At 39.8% G+C, this 16,411-nt stretch overlaps 1 protein-coding gene across 1 annotated transcript in view; it reads left to right on the top strand.

Annotated features, from left to right (window-relative positions):
* The window catches only part of htr2cl1 (5-hydroxytryptamine (serotonin) receptor 2C, G protein-coupled-like 1), a 167,255-nt gene that overhangs the window by 123,815 nt on the left and 27,029 nt on the right, over positions 1 to 16,411 (top strand). The window contains exon 5 of the mRNA XM_028039372.1: positions 4,206 to 5,243. Coding sequence (XP_027895173.1) covers positions 4,823 to 5,243 — 421 coding nt within the window. The 5' untranslated portion in view covers positions 4,206 to 4,822. The remainder of the gene's footprint in view (positions 1 to 4,205; positions 5,244 to 16,411) is intronic.

The raw sequence follows: 16,411 nt of genomic DNA, 5'->3' as shown, positions 1-16,411 counted from the left end.
ACACACTGGTGTGAAATCCGTAGTTGAATTTTGTCAGGGACTCTTACATCGATCAATTAAACAAAAGAGGATGCTTTGGTGAGAACAGCACAAGGCATTGTGGGATGCCCCCTCCCAGACCTGGACTCCATTTACACAGGCCGGGTCAAGAAGAGAGCTGGATCCATAGCCATGGATTCCAGCCACCCGGGCCACAGACTGTTTGTGCCGCTGCCATCAGGCAAGCGGTTCAGGAATATACGGACTACAACAAATAGACTGAGAAACAGTTTCTTCCCCACAGCCGTCAGAGCCATTACTCCCTGCTGTCCCCCCCTCCCACACATATCATAACCTCGCAGTCACACATACATATCCCCCACCCCCACACAGCCACATTGTTCTGCATTTTGCACTGTCACATTATCTGTACTTTGCCATAATTGGACCTGCTGCTACTTCTTTGGTGTGGTTGAGTGCCTTTAGTTAATTTAGTTAATTTAGTTGTATATATTGTTATTATTATTATTGTGTGTTTGCTTATTTATACTGTATATATTTGACCTTTTGCACGGGAGCTGCAATGGAAATTTCGTTGAATTCTGTTCAATGACAATAAATGCTATCTATCTATCTATCTTCCTCGCTGTCTTCGTTACAGGAAGCTATTTGTCAATCATGTTTGCCTCTTCGCCTGCGTACCTGAGGCAACATCATTAGACTTCACCAACCTTTCAGTTTGGGTTTGGTTATCTTCGTATTGATTTCATTTTTTTTATTTGTTCACTAACCGTTCAAGTGTCAGAATCTCATTCTACAGACAAAACTAACATCAACATTTGACTGCGGGTGGCGTTTTGTTGCATTTGGACTTTCATTATTTTAAAAACTGAATGTTTTTGGAGAAACGGCTAAAAAGATTTTTTAAAAATTTCTACCCTACCTTAAAAATCTGCTATTAAAAAGCAACATTTTGTCTTGGAATTTTATACAATTTATCAAAAATAACATTAAGAAAACAGTAAAACTCTAATTCGTTCAAACTTGTTTCACTTTGCCACCCTCCACTTCGTTATCTTGCAGAGCAGATTAGTGCAGCACCAATTTGTCCCAGCGGCGAAGTGCGACGTGACAGCGGTGACATCTGTGCCTTTCCAAGGCTTTGGCGGCACGATTCCTTTATGATTCTCCAGCTGGATCTGCGTGGTTTCTCTCCGGGAAGTCGGCTAGAATGCGTTGTGCTGTCACAACACCAATTATGATCTACAGTGGACGCGAGTGGTTAGCTGAGGTGCACAATTATTCTCTCTGCAGGCTGCATCTAATCTTTGGTTGTAAGCTAATGAACTGTCTGTTTTCATGCCAGGTTTAAGGCTAAAGCTAAATGATTAAAAGGAAAAGGATATCCACTGGTTGAGTAACAACTTACTATCCAGCGGAGTGAAGTGATTGGTTGCATGTTGTACAACTTGGAATCCTGTTTTTTAACTTTCCCAGTCCTCTTCCACGTGCTGTGATACATTACTGCTTTATCAGACCAGTAAAATGGTTTGCCTGCAGTGCTGTTTAGCTTCCTGTGAACAATGCTGATGTTTTTGCTCAGAGGAGAAGATAGGAAGCAGCCTGTCTATTACGCACTGTTCATGGGAGAAGTGATAAACTTTGTATTACAACATGGCTTGCACAGCTAATCCTTTGTTGTCCTTAGAAATTGTCACTCTGAGTCGCAACTGGATTTCCTGCGAATCCTCCGCTCTTCAAATCCCTAATTCATCATAATGTGTCATTTTTATTAGATGTACAGCAGCCTCAGTAAGTAAATTAGCTAGCAACTAGCTTTATGTTGCCTTCTTGTTCCCTCGGTGAACGTACAAGATAATTAATCTGAAAGAAGTGGCATAAAAGTCGCATCCTGATATCTCATCTGTTCAATTGTTTGTATTCTTTAGTAAAAAATTTAAGGTGTTTATAGAGATTTAAATACAATTTAAATATTAATCTACAGTCATTAGCTGCTTTTGCGAAGCAGCTCGAAGTTGCCAATCTGAGGTCCTGAGATGCTTCTGGCCATTTCATAAATCAAGTTTCCTACACATAATTTTATTTTTGAAATTGCAAAATTAATTACATTAAATAAAAAGTCCATGTACAAATTATTTTGGGCCCATAATAGGTGAAAAAAGATTTTGTTTGCATTAAAGCAAGTATAATTTCAGAAGTGGACAAAAAAATATTATAAAACTTTTTTCTCTCTTTTTCTTTTACAGTATAAAGTGTGTGGTGCAAGGTAGCATTTTGGATTCAAAAGATGTATTAGCCGTGTCCCAAATTTTAGTAATTTTGAAAAATGGAACAATATTAACGAACATTTATATGTAAATGCACGAGATTATAGCTAGGATGCTGATTTCCATCCCTGGTTCCATTGGCAGTTTGATGTTAAAGAAAAATAATAAATACAGGAATAAAAAAAACCCACACAAAATAACACTGTGGAATAAGAAACACATAAAACAATCTTAAAATATATATATCTTTACATATACTCAATGTTGACAATCTGGGCTTTCCAAAAGCCAGTTTTTAAGCAATTTTTTATGAGATGAGACATAAAATGTCCCTTATTTTACTCTGAATTGTATTCCAAGTGTGAGAAGAACAAAGTAGCTTGACCCAAAGCAGTTTTCCTATGTGGAATTGAACCTTCAACTCTGGCCTTGTCCGCTCACTGGTGTTCATTTGAATAAAATGTTGTAATATTGAATAAATATTTTATAAATCAAGACAGAATCCTGATATTTTACAATGTTGTCCCAACTTAGTCATTTGTGTTTTTGGAGTATTTTGGCAGCACCTGCATTTCCATTAACCATAGAATTTGCACAAATTGAAATGGCGAAAATACATTTGCTTAATAGAAACATGGCAAAAAGTTGTTGCGCTGGGATGAGGTGTTTTGAAATCTTTAGCACCCTCTGCAGATTCTTTATCAGCCTCAGATCAGGACTATTGGGTGTGGGATATTCCAAAAATGCTTGTACTCGAATCTGACAGTGATATGAATAATTTAGGGCATAACTGTAAAACAGGAAACGTTTAGTCTGATTTAATGTCAAACAGTGAGAGAAAAAAATAGCGCAATGTGTCTTCTAATGTACAGAGATATTAATCGACTTGTGCAACTTTCCGGAAACGACATCAGAGGAAGCAAGCTGTGAGCTTTTTCATGACTTGTAATAAATAACACCCCCTAGGTTGACACAACGTGTTCGCCCTGACAGGCATTAATAATCCAAAATATTTATATATTTTTTACACATTTATGCTGAGACAGTTAATTTGTACACACAGTCATTTACACAAACAAAATAGAGGCAATTGAAAACACTTACACACACTGAGCAGTTTACAAACACCCCCATGGTGAAGTAGGCAAAGCGGGAATTCTGTCTCTTTGTGTATGTTAGTGACTGAATACCATATGGTCACACTTGGCGTCTTAATCTTGCAGTTTCATACACCCACTGCCCACTGCAGTGATCTCAGCTTAGGGCTCGGGTCCATCTGTAAACGTGTTGGCTCCTAAACACACACTCTAAGGCGCACGAAAAATCAAGAAATCACACTCAGCCATTCACCCCTGATGCCCACGCGTAGTAAAACACATCTCACTAGTTTCCACAGTCTGTCAAGCGTCTTCTTCCTGTTGCAGGCAAAGACATCTGTGTGCACACGTACACACATCAACTCCCACACACCTCCTTGCAGACTCCTCGACCTGTTCTTGAAGAGGTTTGCGAGGTGCTAAATCACAGAGCTTACTGAGGGGGTAAAGGAAAATTTAGAGGACGGGTTGCACTTGAACACAGATGTCAATGTCAGGGTGTATCCAAGATCCTTCTTGATTCAGTCTCTTTTCTATTCTACGCGTGTGTGCATGTTCTCAAGGCTTTTGTTATGAACGAGGACAATGTGATAAATTAGCGAGGTTCGGGAAGACTCGCTGCAAGGATGACAGGAAGGAGAAGACGAGTACTGAGTGGGAGGGTTGATGGATGCATCAAAGGTGCAGTGAGGTGATTAAGGAGATGAAAATGCAGAGGTAGCTAGAAAGAATTGAGAGAATTGAAGAGCAAACCAACAATTTTGATGCAGTAGGGAAGCAAGATAAGGTTTGGACATATACAATAATCAAACTTCTTCTTCCCATTCTGTTTTCTCTGTAGCTCAGACTGATCATCAACGCTGATCTGACAGACGGTGGAAACCCGCTTGGGAAAAAAACAACAAAAAGAAACACCTTGGCAAGTGAGGTTTACAGCGGAAAGCAAGAGATTCAAAGGGAGCCGTACCTTTTGGCAAACAAACCACCGCTGATTGGGTGGGTGCAGAAGGCTGTGGGCAGCAAGCCATGGTTATGAGTGATCCAATTTCCAGCTCGCAATTAGAAACACTTAAAGGTCTATGTTCTAGCAGGCGGGACATGTGGCTAAATACCAATAAACAACTTGGGACAGCATGGCTCGCCGTCTAAGTTGAGGTCCCTTTGCCAGCGTTATCTTGGCAAGAAATGGGAGGTTTAAACCTCAAACAACAACTTGAGACTGTTTGCAGCAAGCAACACTTTTGTTTCCCCCCTGATTTAGTATGATAGAAAATCTAATCCCTCCCAACACTCTCCCTCTACTTTCCTGTCCGTCAAGTTTCTCCTTCCCTCGGATGTTGTGCCGATCCATAATTAAGCTCATGTTTGAAAACCCAACTCAACGCTTTGTGCGTTGCTAGCAAGCAAAAGGAGTCCAACACCTTTCAGTCTTTGAAACAGTGACTACTCTTGTGAGAAATGGGTGGCCCAGCAAGGACTGTCCTCGGTGGGATTGGCACAACCACCTCCTCCCTGGAGGTTGGGAGTCAGATAGGTTGGCCAAGCAACAACCCACTGGACTTCAATCAAACCCTGGCGTGGGGAACGGGAGGCGGCGGAGGCGCGAGTGCAGCAGCCATGAGTCTGGGTTTGGGTTTGGACAATTCGACCACCCAGGAGTCGGTCACCAAGTCCGTGATCAAAGAGAAGAACTGGCCGGCGCTGCTGATCTTGGTAATCATCGCACTGACGGTCGGTGGCAACATCCTGGTGATTCTGGCGGTGTCCCTGGAGAAGAAGCTGCAAAACGCTACCAACTTCTTTCTGAGGTCGCTGGCTGTGGCGGACATGCTTGTAGGCATCCTGGTCATGCCCATTTCCCTCATCAACATCCTCTATGGTGAGTAATAACTTCACTGAAAACCTGCAGTTGAGAGCATATATTTACATACACTGGCATTTCCCCCAGAGTATTATAAGCCTGGAGGGCCACCAGACTTTACTTGCGCCCCCACCAAGCTAAGCATTGTTTGTTTGTTTATTTATTGTGGGGGGGGGGTTACACACCAGTTACACTGATGGCAAAGAAAGGTTACCCCAGCTCTAGTCGCATTGATGAACTTGGCATGTGATTCAAAACTTCATTGAACAGCTTCTTTACATCATTTACTCATATGTTATATAAAATCTAAGTGTGGTATTGAGATGTCCTACAGTTTTTCACTAATTCTTACATCTCCAGGTTTCATCTTGTTAAAGGAGTTCTACTCCTCCTTTGGATGGCAAGTTTTTGCCTTTTGCCTTCCAACATTGTGCGCATGCACAAAATTTCCAGATGTAAACACAGTATGCCTCTATTTCCTGCTTAAATATCCATGGAGTTCTGTTTTTATAAACTCAACACAAACAAGATAATAGTTCACACTGTGTTGGTAGTTAGATTAGAGTAATTTCAGTATAATAAGACTTTGATTTGGTCTGGGTTGCCCTTAGAGTAGCCATCGGGTGTATTCTCCATAGTGTATTCACCATACTCATGGTGTCTACCTTCCACTAGTGTGAAAACATGAACACGGACACACATTTTTAGATTCATGTCTTATAAAAATTGTTGTGTATTATTGAATTAATACTGACAGTTAGTACCAGTATGTATGACCTGATGATTTTTAGTATGGAAATCCGTTTCAGTCGATACGAAGACATGGAAATTGCTCTACCAAATAGGAACTTAGATCCAGATAATTGTAATTGCGCCACGATCAAACACAACACAAACACAAGACAGAACCTTCACTTGTGAAGACCTCGGTTGGGAAAGAAAAAGGATGATCTCATCCTTCTCAAGAAGACTTCTTTCTTTGCGGAGACCTATTTTAATGAAGACGGATTCATGCCTATCACTCTGAGCCAATATTTAAATGATCTTCGCAGCGGATTTCTACCACAACTCTGGAGCACACACCCACTCACCAGCTGCTTGCCAGCACACTGCGACATGTGTGCTGTGATCACTTCAAAATATTTTTTCCATGTAATTATTTAAATGATTATTGCTTGCCTGAGACGCAGTACGCTGTTATTTAGCGAGCGACTTGACTTTCAGAGAACGCCAGCTTGGTAATTGCGATATCATCCCAGTCATCCGCTAGTGTTCCTGCTCACGGTGTCTGGGCCAGCATTATGCATGAACACCCCTTTTTAGTGTAATAAAATTTTAGTGTTATTGTTTTTTTTCTGATGTTAAGAACAGAGTGGATTTCTCTGCTTCTGCAACCTCAGCCAGGTCTCTAGTCTGACACCTCCAGGAAGTGTGTCCTTACATGTCACCATCACAGCAGTGATCCCTGAGCTGAGGAAACCTTTCCTCAGCGCCGTTTACAAACACATGTCAACCTTTTGCAGCTATCGCCTCGATGGTGATCGTTGTTATTGCTGACATCGCTGCCGTCTGAGTTACTTATGTTTATGTGTCTGTCTGTTGGCTGTGGCTGATATCATGTCAGCAAATAGACTGAGACCTTCTGTAACGCTGTTTGGTACTTTCAGATCAATGAAGGCAACTGGATCTGTCGGTGTGCCTATTAAAGGGGCAGTATTATGTAAAATGTTATTCCTTCATCAAAACATACATACAGTGTTAATTTGATTCTTTCATGCATGTTTCAGGAATCGTTTAATATCAACCGTTCAACTATGCGAAGCGCTCAGTGGGACCAACGCCGCCTTCAAGCACAAAGCTCCTCCTCTGAGCTGCAGTTTCCAAGCAGAGTTTGCTCCTCATAAATATACCTTCCCACACAAATCCCCCCACTTAGTAACTTCAGACTAGTCAGCAGCAATTAGCAAACACCTGGTGGAACCATGCAGCAGTACAACACTGGTAAAAACATTGTTAAAGGGTTAATAGAGGAGGTAAAGGTAAAGGTAAATTTATTTATATAGCACATTTTCAGCTACAAAGTGCTTTACAGGGAATTAAAAGCAAATACAAACAAAATAAGCCGTGTTGTGATGACTTCCTGAAGGTGGAGTTTCAGACAGAGCAGAAGTTTTTACGGCAGGGGTCCCCAAAGTCGGTCCTGGAGGGCCAGCATCCTGCGTGTTTTAGTTCTCTCCATGGTTTCACACGCCGGCATCAAATGATGGCTCGGTAGAGGCCTGAGAAGAACATTGACATGCTGAAAAGGTTGTTACTACCAGCAGGGAGAAAACTAAAACATGCAGGATGCCGGCACTCCAGGACCGACTTTGGGGACCCCTGTTTTACGGAGACAGAGGCCCAATTTCAAGGCGTTAAATTACAAGGTCAAGTTTCTTTTCAGTCATATTTGACTTATATAGCATTTTTATAACAACTGAACTTTTTAATACCAACATATATTTATGTACTTATTATGTCTGCATTTTTTGAATTCTATTGTCTGAGCTATCACTTTTCCCATTGGCTCAATGGGAAAGGCATGCGAGTTTGTACACGCATGCCTTCAAATAATTTATTGTATTTTGCACAAATTGTATTTACATCAGCGTGGTATGGATAATACAAATATGTATTACAACATATTTGACTAGAATTCCGTAGTGTAAATGGAAATCGTTTTAAAAAATTGTTTTTTATTTTAGAATAATAAAAATCTGTGTTGTAGTTGGAGATTAAGTTACATATTACTTGGACTTACTGGTGGAGTTTATGTTTAAAGGAAGACTAGAGCAATTCTTAGTGTTGCCTTTTAAATCCTCACTTTGGGTAGAAATGTTGTATTTCTAAAATACATATAATTCGTAAGTAGATAAAAAAAAACACTTTTTAAATTTCAACTTCACACAATTTGGACAAAGTTACATATTCTTGTTATTTTCTGTTATTGATCACTGGAACAACAGACGTGATTTGCTGACTTGATGAGCTAATGCGTGTTTTTCAGAGAAAACAGCTCCAAGTGCTTCTTTATTTTTCTGTTCTGGCTGCGGTTGGCTAACAGCTGTCATTACGATCACTTTACGTACCATGGAGTGATTCTTGTTCCACTCAGTGAGACAGCAATGTAGACTATGGTAACAGTCACATTTTTACTCATCATGTCATTTTTTACAGAGTTAGAAAGGAGAAAATTCGAACCAATGAGCAAATCTTTGACTGCTCAGGCAAAAAATATTTCATTTTGTCACCTTTCCAAAGTAATCTCTTCCACAGCCACTGGTGTAAAATCTGGCACTACGCCATGAAGGCTGCTGCTGCAAACATTTGTTATAGAACGTTTTGCTCTCAGGAGCTCAAACAGATATTATAACAAGCTGAACAGTGTGTTTGACTGTGTACCTCTTTTTTTTTTTGGCCTTTTAAATCTCAGCTTGCAACCTGATTACTATCCAGCACCAGGGTCGCTATCTCCAGCAGTCACCAGGCGAGAGGCAGGGTTCACCGCTGTCAGTTCACCCCGGCTACCATAGAGGCAAACGGGACAAACAACACACACACACACACACACACCCAGGTGAAATTTAGAGAGACCAATTGACCTTACAGTCATGTTTTTGAACCGTGGGAGGAAGCCGGAGCACCCAGAGAGAACCCACACACACACGGAGAGAACATTCAAACTCCATGCACAAACACGTCAGGCTGGAATGAAATGTGAAAACTTTTAACTTTTTTGTCCCAGTTCTAACATTTTAAGCAGTGGTCGGATCCATAAAGTGTTATTCTTTATGTTTTATTTTTTAACAAGGTTGATGCTCACAGTACAGATAACAGATTATGATAGAATTTAGATGTATGGCCCGAACCCAAACCTAACCTGAAATCCGGACCAGAATTATTTTTGCTTGATTGTCGGGTTTGGCTCAAGCCTGAGTTTCGCTCTTAACAAACCTAAAATATACAAAACACAAAGAAAACCAAACGAGAATGCATGATGTAAAGTTGTGTTAATCTACTGGTTATAGTGTAAATAGAGGAGTAGATATTTAACCTGTTGAGGAAATAATGTAAGTAGGGTGCAGATGGTAATCAGAGTGAAACAAGCGCAGTGCATGTGCATGCGGCTCCGCTCCTATCGATCACATCCCAGTAGATTTGCACCTGACTCACTCTGAGGTTACAACAAGCGACAAAATGGAGCTGGAAGACATTAAACAGAAGCTAAAAATGTTACGCTGCTTTCTTAAATGGTGGGTTAAAAAAGAAAGCAGTAAAATCTTGATTAAAATAATATGTTGGGTTTACTTTGGGTTTGGGTTTATAATTAAAGTTAATTAGTCATATTGGCTCTGATTTTTGCTAGACCCAATCTAAACTCTAAGCTACAAAGCTATCTTTAGCAGTTCTTTAAAATTTGCCTTCAGATTGCTGAATTGCACATTTAAATAGGCTGAAATAGGTGAGTCATTTAAAGCCAGTAGAATGTAGATCCACACATATAAGCATTCTCACCTTTGCATTTTTTTTTTTCACTTTGCTCTTTTGTATCCAGAACTCAATTTGTCCAAACTTCAATATCCAGCCATGGCTCCTTGGCTGTCGGGCATCCCTCAGGAATACTAAGCAGGTCAGCGAGGGTTGATTGCTGCTTAATGGGCCGCGTATGGTCAACAGACACCCCAGCTCCCTCACACTGGGTTTGTTTTGTCGGTTCAAACTGCAGCTACTGATTGCTCACAGTGGTAATCAGTGTTTCACACAAACAGACACACGGTGGTATGGGTGGAGGGGGCGACGACAACAACCAAAAATCCAGAAAATAAACACCGACAGGTCTGTCTTTCTGCTCCACTAACAGACTCCATTACAGACAGAGATGGGTAATCAGTCCCGCTCTCGATTCTTTTCTACGCACATCATGAAAAAGAGCTATTGGTCTTTGCAGAGACGCCCGCACCAAACGCTCACTCACACTTGAATGGAGCTTAGATCTTTACTTTGAGTGTTATCCATCAGGCTCCTAGTTGACTGCATTGATCAATGAGGCTGGCTGAAAGATAGAGCCGACATTCACACACTCCTCACACACACACACACACACGTACACACACACACGTCTCTGACATCATTTAACTGACAGTGAATTGTTCTGACTGTGGTAGCAATAATGATTATGATGATAGCAATCACAATAAAGCACATTGCAGATGGTAATGCAGTCCTTTTTATTTTATCTCTGGTGTATAGAAGGACTCCACAGTTTATGAACAAGATTTCTATCGTCTCTTACCGTACGTGTTGTGGCGACAAAAACCTTTTATCTCCGAGTCGACGCATGACTCAGTTTGCACATAAATTCAAGAGAATAATAGGTGTGAATTTTTTCTAGCTTAATTCAGATTAGACAGAACTTTGTGTTCTTCGTCTCAAAAATGCAAGAGTTGGTAATGGCGCTTGGCAAGATGCAACGGGTCTAAAGATCATAAATATTTCCTGTCACAATGGGATGCAGTGGACACTGGTACATGCTTTTCTTTGCGCTAAGGTAGAATACATCAACATCTACTTGGTTTCTGAAAATAAATCTGAAATGCTGAAGCCTGAGTCCAAACCAACACCAAGGAAACTGATTGTATCACACTGGTTCCTAAATCCCTGCACAACTTCCCTGCGTGTCAAAGAATTTAAAAGTTCTGCTGTTGGTCCGTAAGTCAAGCATGAACCACACAGACTCGTCAGGTTTGACCTCAGTCACTGTGAGTCGGACATAAAATATACCTAAATTTTCATTTATATGCACAATGGAAACTGTCTTTTCATTACCCCGCAAGCTAATAGCTGTAGTCTTTGTTATTGCCACTTTTGGGGGTACAACCAATCAGTCATAAGGAAAATGACTGATGTTCCTAAATGGCAGTAAATAACATCAAGCAGCATTTAGACTTTTTATTGCAGCTTCTCAAAAGTCCACAGATCCCTAACTCCATATTCGCAATGTGCAATTTAACCTCTTGTATTTGGAATATAAACTGTTGCAGCAACATGTCTAAACCACGATTAAACAACAAATTAGCCAAGAGGGTAAATGACAGAATTACATTTGAACAAACAAGCTGCTCTGACAGTATTTGCCAACAAAAGATTAGGTATATCTCACCTGAAGCTTAAATGAACACACAAGCAAAACTGTCATTCCTTAATGCACAATGATTGTTTTCTAACCAGAAAGAGAGACCAGCAAGCCTGTCGTAGAAACCGATGATAGATAAAGTAAGATCCAAAGAAGATGAAATATTAGATTTAGTTGAGGCAACATAGTGGAAACAAAAAGCAAAGAAACAAAAAAATCAAGTGACCTTCATGGTGCATTCCAGTTTATCACTGGATGCTTATCTTGCTGCAGGGAGTCCAAACAAGTAACATTTATCAGTAAGACATACTAATGCATTTTTCCTGTGACTGTAGATTATTTATAGGGCCTTATAAAAGTATTCAAATCCAGTGAATCCTTCCACACTTCTTCATGTTAGAAGCAAACACTTCCATGCAAACACAAAGACCTGCATGATTTTGAAGTCAAAAGAACGTATTACTTGGTTTAATTTATTTATGTTTTTATTTTTTACTAATAATCTAGTAATTTACCAACACTTTACCTTGATGAGCCCAAATAACATCCAGTGCAATCAGTGGCCTCAGGAAGTCCACTCATTAGCAAGGAACACAAAGAAAGTAGCAGCACAGTTTAAAGCAGCGTTAGATTGTGAAATAATATCTTTGAACGTCTTACGGAGCAAACAACCATCTATCATCCAAACCTTGAAGAATAACCCTGAAGAATCCAAACCTTGAAGAATAATTACAATAACAAGTTACTGTAATCGCGAGAGTTGGGACAATTCCCAGTGGGCCGCTTCACTGCCAGTCCGGTTGGCATCGTGGAACAATAATAACAGTAAAATGGCACTTTTTACTGTGCAGCTATTTTCTCTCATTTGAACCCTTTAAGAGACAGCACCAACTGTTTGAGAGCTACCGTTTGACCCCTGAAAACCTGACGGGGGGGTTGAGTCCATGCCAGCAGCGCATATCTATCAAATGTCAAGGCGAAGTAGAGAAGTCGACGAAGCTGCTGACGAGTGAGTAAAAGATGGTGCTGGAAAAGCCAGCTCAAAGAAAAGAAAAGCATTAGTGGAGGATGCTGCCAAGTGTGCATAGCTAATTAATGTTTTTTTTCAAGGAGTAAGTAAGAGGCAACTGGAAATGGGAAATATGACATAAGGTACAATTGATAATTTAACAAGTATACTGACACAATTAAACTTTTTCACAGCTGCCTATGATTTTTGCTAACTTTCATTTTTTTCATATCTGGGATTTGTGATTTTTTTTTCTTGCTACATTTTTACCTGATGTTTTCTTTTGGAAAAAAAATACAAAACCTAGGACTTTCCAGTTCTAGGCCGAAAAGTTGCTCAACTTCACCCTTGACTGAAGAGACTGTCCTAAATAAGTTCCTTATGATGACGTGCGGTGCCACAGAAATCGTAACTAAATGGTCCATTGGAAAAATTTCATTTTTACCATCAGTTTTAATCTAACAATAAATTAAAAGTGAAGGTGTTGGACTTTTAACTTCAGACAAATTCTGATAGGATCACAGTTTTCATCTGTTATTTAAGGGGTCTGCAAGTGGCTCTTTTGGTCACTTAATATATTACCTTAATATGTTAAACAATTAAATAGGTCCTGTTTTTTGTTTCATTCTTTTTTTTTTTTTTTTTTTTTGACCTCATAAAAAAACACTTAAACTCCACCAGGACATCAACTGCTAACGTACAACGTGAGCTACAACTGAATGGTTTAGTGTTCGAATCAGATTAAGTTTTGGTAAAACTTAGGATTTTGTTTATGGATGCACTTCCCGCAGTCTGTCCTGGTTTGAGCTATTTCACAGAAGAAAATATTTTAAAAATATCTGTCTCTAGATAGATATGTGCAAAGTCAGTAGAGACCTACCCCGAAATTCTTGGAACAGGACAAACAATAGGCTTAAAATAAACAGTAGTTTAAAAAAATTATGTGGTTGCTAAAGGACTTGGTGTCACTAAGCCATTTTCTCCCTGAACAAAACCTGAAGGTACAACACATGACTCCATCTTATTTGCCTTCACAGGAGACACCTTGTAGTTCAGAACCCTTTAATCAAATTGTGAATATTAGATTTGTCCCGTGTGATGTATGTTCATTCTTACGCAGGAAAGGTTAACCATCCTTGAATAAGAAGACGAATGACAAAATGACAGGCCGGATTATTTTCATCAGAGGTGACCTCACCGGTTTTATACAGTCCTTACAACTGTTTCCTTCTGTATGGAAGTCATATATCGTCACCATTTTCCTTTGCCTTTTTGTCATGGTACATAATTAGCTGTAATTGATTGATTTTCTTTAGCATTTTTGTTGCATTGCATTTCTCTGACATAACTATGTAAAAGCCAGTGTCAATACAGCAGCATCAGTCGTTGATTTTAAGCAGTAAACCTGTATTAATTTTCAACCTCATGAACTACAGTAGTTGCAGGGGCAAAAACACAACAGAACTGCTGTGGGTGCATTTTGGATTCGACCCGCAAACTGTGATGCCAAAAACAATGATAATATCCATCCATCTATTCACTAAACTGAATTAATGTTGCAGGCTTGCACAGAGGCTGTTGCCCATTTCCAGCAGTTAACGGGCAGGAGACAGTGTAAATGTCAGTGTGTTCCCCACCAATCACAAGACTACTATACTGAAGGGAAATATAGAATCTCCAATTAACCTAATATGCGTGTCCTTGGACTGCGGGCGTAGTATCCAGACAATATCCTTCCACGCTCCAGTAGGTAACAGGTAAACTCCACTCAGCATTGAACCTGGCTGAGCTTTTAACACCATACCTTCTTGTAATTGGCAAATGTGATAAATAATGCTTCATAGTGCAGCCCCACATATCATTAAAACTGCACTTTCACAAAAATGTGGGTTTTTTCTATATTTGTTAAAACTCATCATATCGAGACTGTATGAGACACAAAACCTGTGAAAAGATCAAGCTTCTGCACGCCCTCTCAGTGTCGTCTCTATAAATGCAGCACTCCTGGTCAAAACAACCAATCAGAGCCAGGAGGAGGGTCTTAGCGCTGTCAATCAACCTTCTGTACGCTGCATTGGCTTTCATGGTACGCTATGTTGTAGTGAACCAGTTGAGGGCGAGAGTGATTGACAGCGCTAAGATCCTCCTCCTTGTTCTGATTGAATGTTTCTGCCTCACTGGTGTATTTCTGCAGTGGGAGAAGGCAGAGGAGCTTGACTTCTTCACAGATTATCTATCTTATAGTATACTGTCACGACATAATGACAATTTTAACAAACATCTAAAAAAAAAACATATTTTTTCTATATACTGCAGCTTTAACCTGAAATGATATCTGAGTAAACACAACACCCATCATAACCACAGCCATCTGTAAAGAGCAAGGCCCGGAATTATTTAGAAACTCTCAAGCTATAAAATAATAATCTTATTATTTTTTTTTTTTTGGCTCCAAGCAAAGAGCAAGTTGAAGGAGATCACAGTCATAAATCTCAATGCAAATAGCATTATGGATACCAGTAGCGTTAGCGAAGAGGGAAAGACCTTGGCACGTGTTCTGTGTTTGTTATTTGAGAAGAACAGGTTTGGAGAAGAAAAGCAAAAGAGAACTAAGGAAAAACAAAAAGAGAAGGGATAAAAGCAAATTTAAAAGAAACCCGTTAAAGAGCTTTGGAGTCGCAGGAACAAGTCCTGTTTGATACTTAGGTTAAAAGAGGGAAGGAAACATTTCCCACCTCAGATTTCAATAGTATTTTTTTCCCTTTTTGGTTATTGGAACACAATTATCAGAAATATCTTAATGAGCCACTTTAGGAAAGATAGTATTTTGATAGCACACTTGCCTGCATCTAAAGTGGACTTACTCATGAACGTGAAGGTATGCAAATACAAGTCCTTAGTGTCTTGTGTCTGTACACACAAGGACTAAATTGTAACTCACCTCTGTTAATGAACCAATAAACCCGTAATAATTACTTGAAACTGGCAAAAGTGACAATAAACAAAACATTTAGTGAAAATTAGACAATAAATTTCAGACATTCCTTTTGAATTGTGGTTCAACAGAATCTTTAAAAATCAAACTAATGAAACAGGTCTGGGAAAAAATGTTGGTACCTGTTACGTAAGATTTGCTCCCCAACCTTTAAAGGCAATCGAATGATTTCCGTACTTATCAGTGAGATTTCTGCACCTGTCCACAGGTCGTTTGGCCCACTCCTTCTGGAGAGACGACTCCAGTGGGTTTAAAGGAGGGTGTCTTCTCCAGACGTTGTGTTTTAGCTCCATCCATAGATGTTTAATAGGATTTAGATCAGATCTTGTAGAAGGCCAGGTCAGATTCGTCCAAAATTTGCTCTTAGCCACTCTTGGGTGTGTCTAACTTTGTTTTCAGGAGTCATTATCCTGAAGGAAGTCTCACAAACAGCAAATGAAGACCAAGCTTTTCTAACACTAAGCCACACATTTTTCTCCAGAAAGCCTTGGCAGTCTTGAGTTTTCATTATGCCTTGGATAGATTCAAGACAACCTGTGCTAGATACAACATAGCAGCCCCAGAACATAACAGAACCTCCTCCATGATGGTGTTCTTTTATTGGTCTGCTTTATTCTTGTGTCTGTGAACATAGAGCTGATGTGCCTCGCCAAAAACTTCCAGTTTTGTCTCATCTGTCCAGAGGAAAATCTCCCAGAATATTTGTGGCTTGTCGATGTGCATTGTGGCACGTTCCAGTCTTGTTTTTTTCATGGTTTCAAATGTCCTGTTCCTAAGGTTTGGACCAAACAACTTATAGAACAAAAAAAAAAAATCTGATAAATTTCTAACCCTGATATTGCTTAGCCAACATGAAGGAGGTGAGTGGTTTGATGTTAACATCACACTCTACCCGAGACCTTAAAACACTGCCACCATAATAATATAACCTCATGACTTTGCCAACTGGATTCTTAATTTTCCCTAGAGAGACACAGATCAACCACATTGTGGAACATTGCTGGCGTCGT

Source organism: Xiphophorus couchianus, chromosome 14 (genome assembly GCF_001444195.1).
Source record: "Xiphophorus couchianus chromosome 14, X_couchianus-1.0, whole genome shotgun sequence".
NCBI lineage: Eukaryota > Metazoa > Chordata > Actinopteri > Cyprinodontiformes > Poeciliidae > Xiphophorus > Xiphophorus couchianus.
Note: the sequence above shows the minus strand (reverse complement) of the source record. Positions and strands in the feature narration are given on the sequence as shown.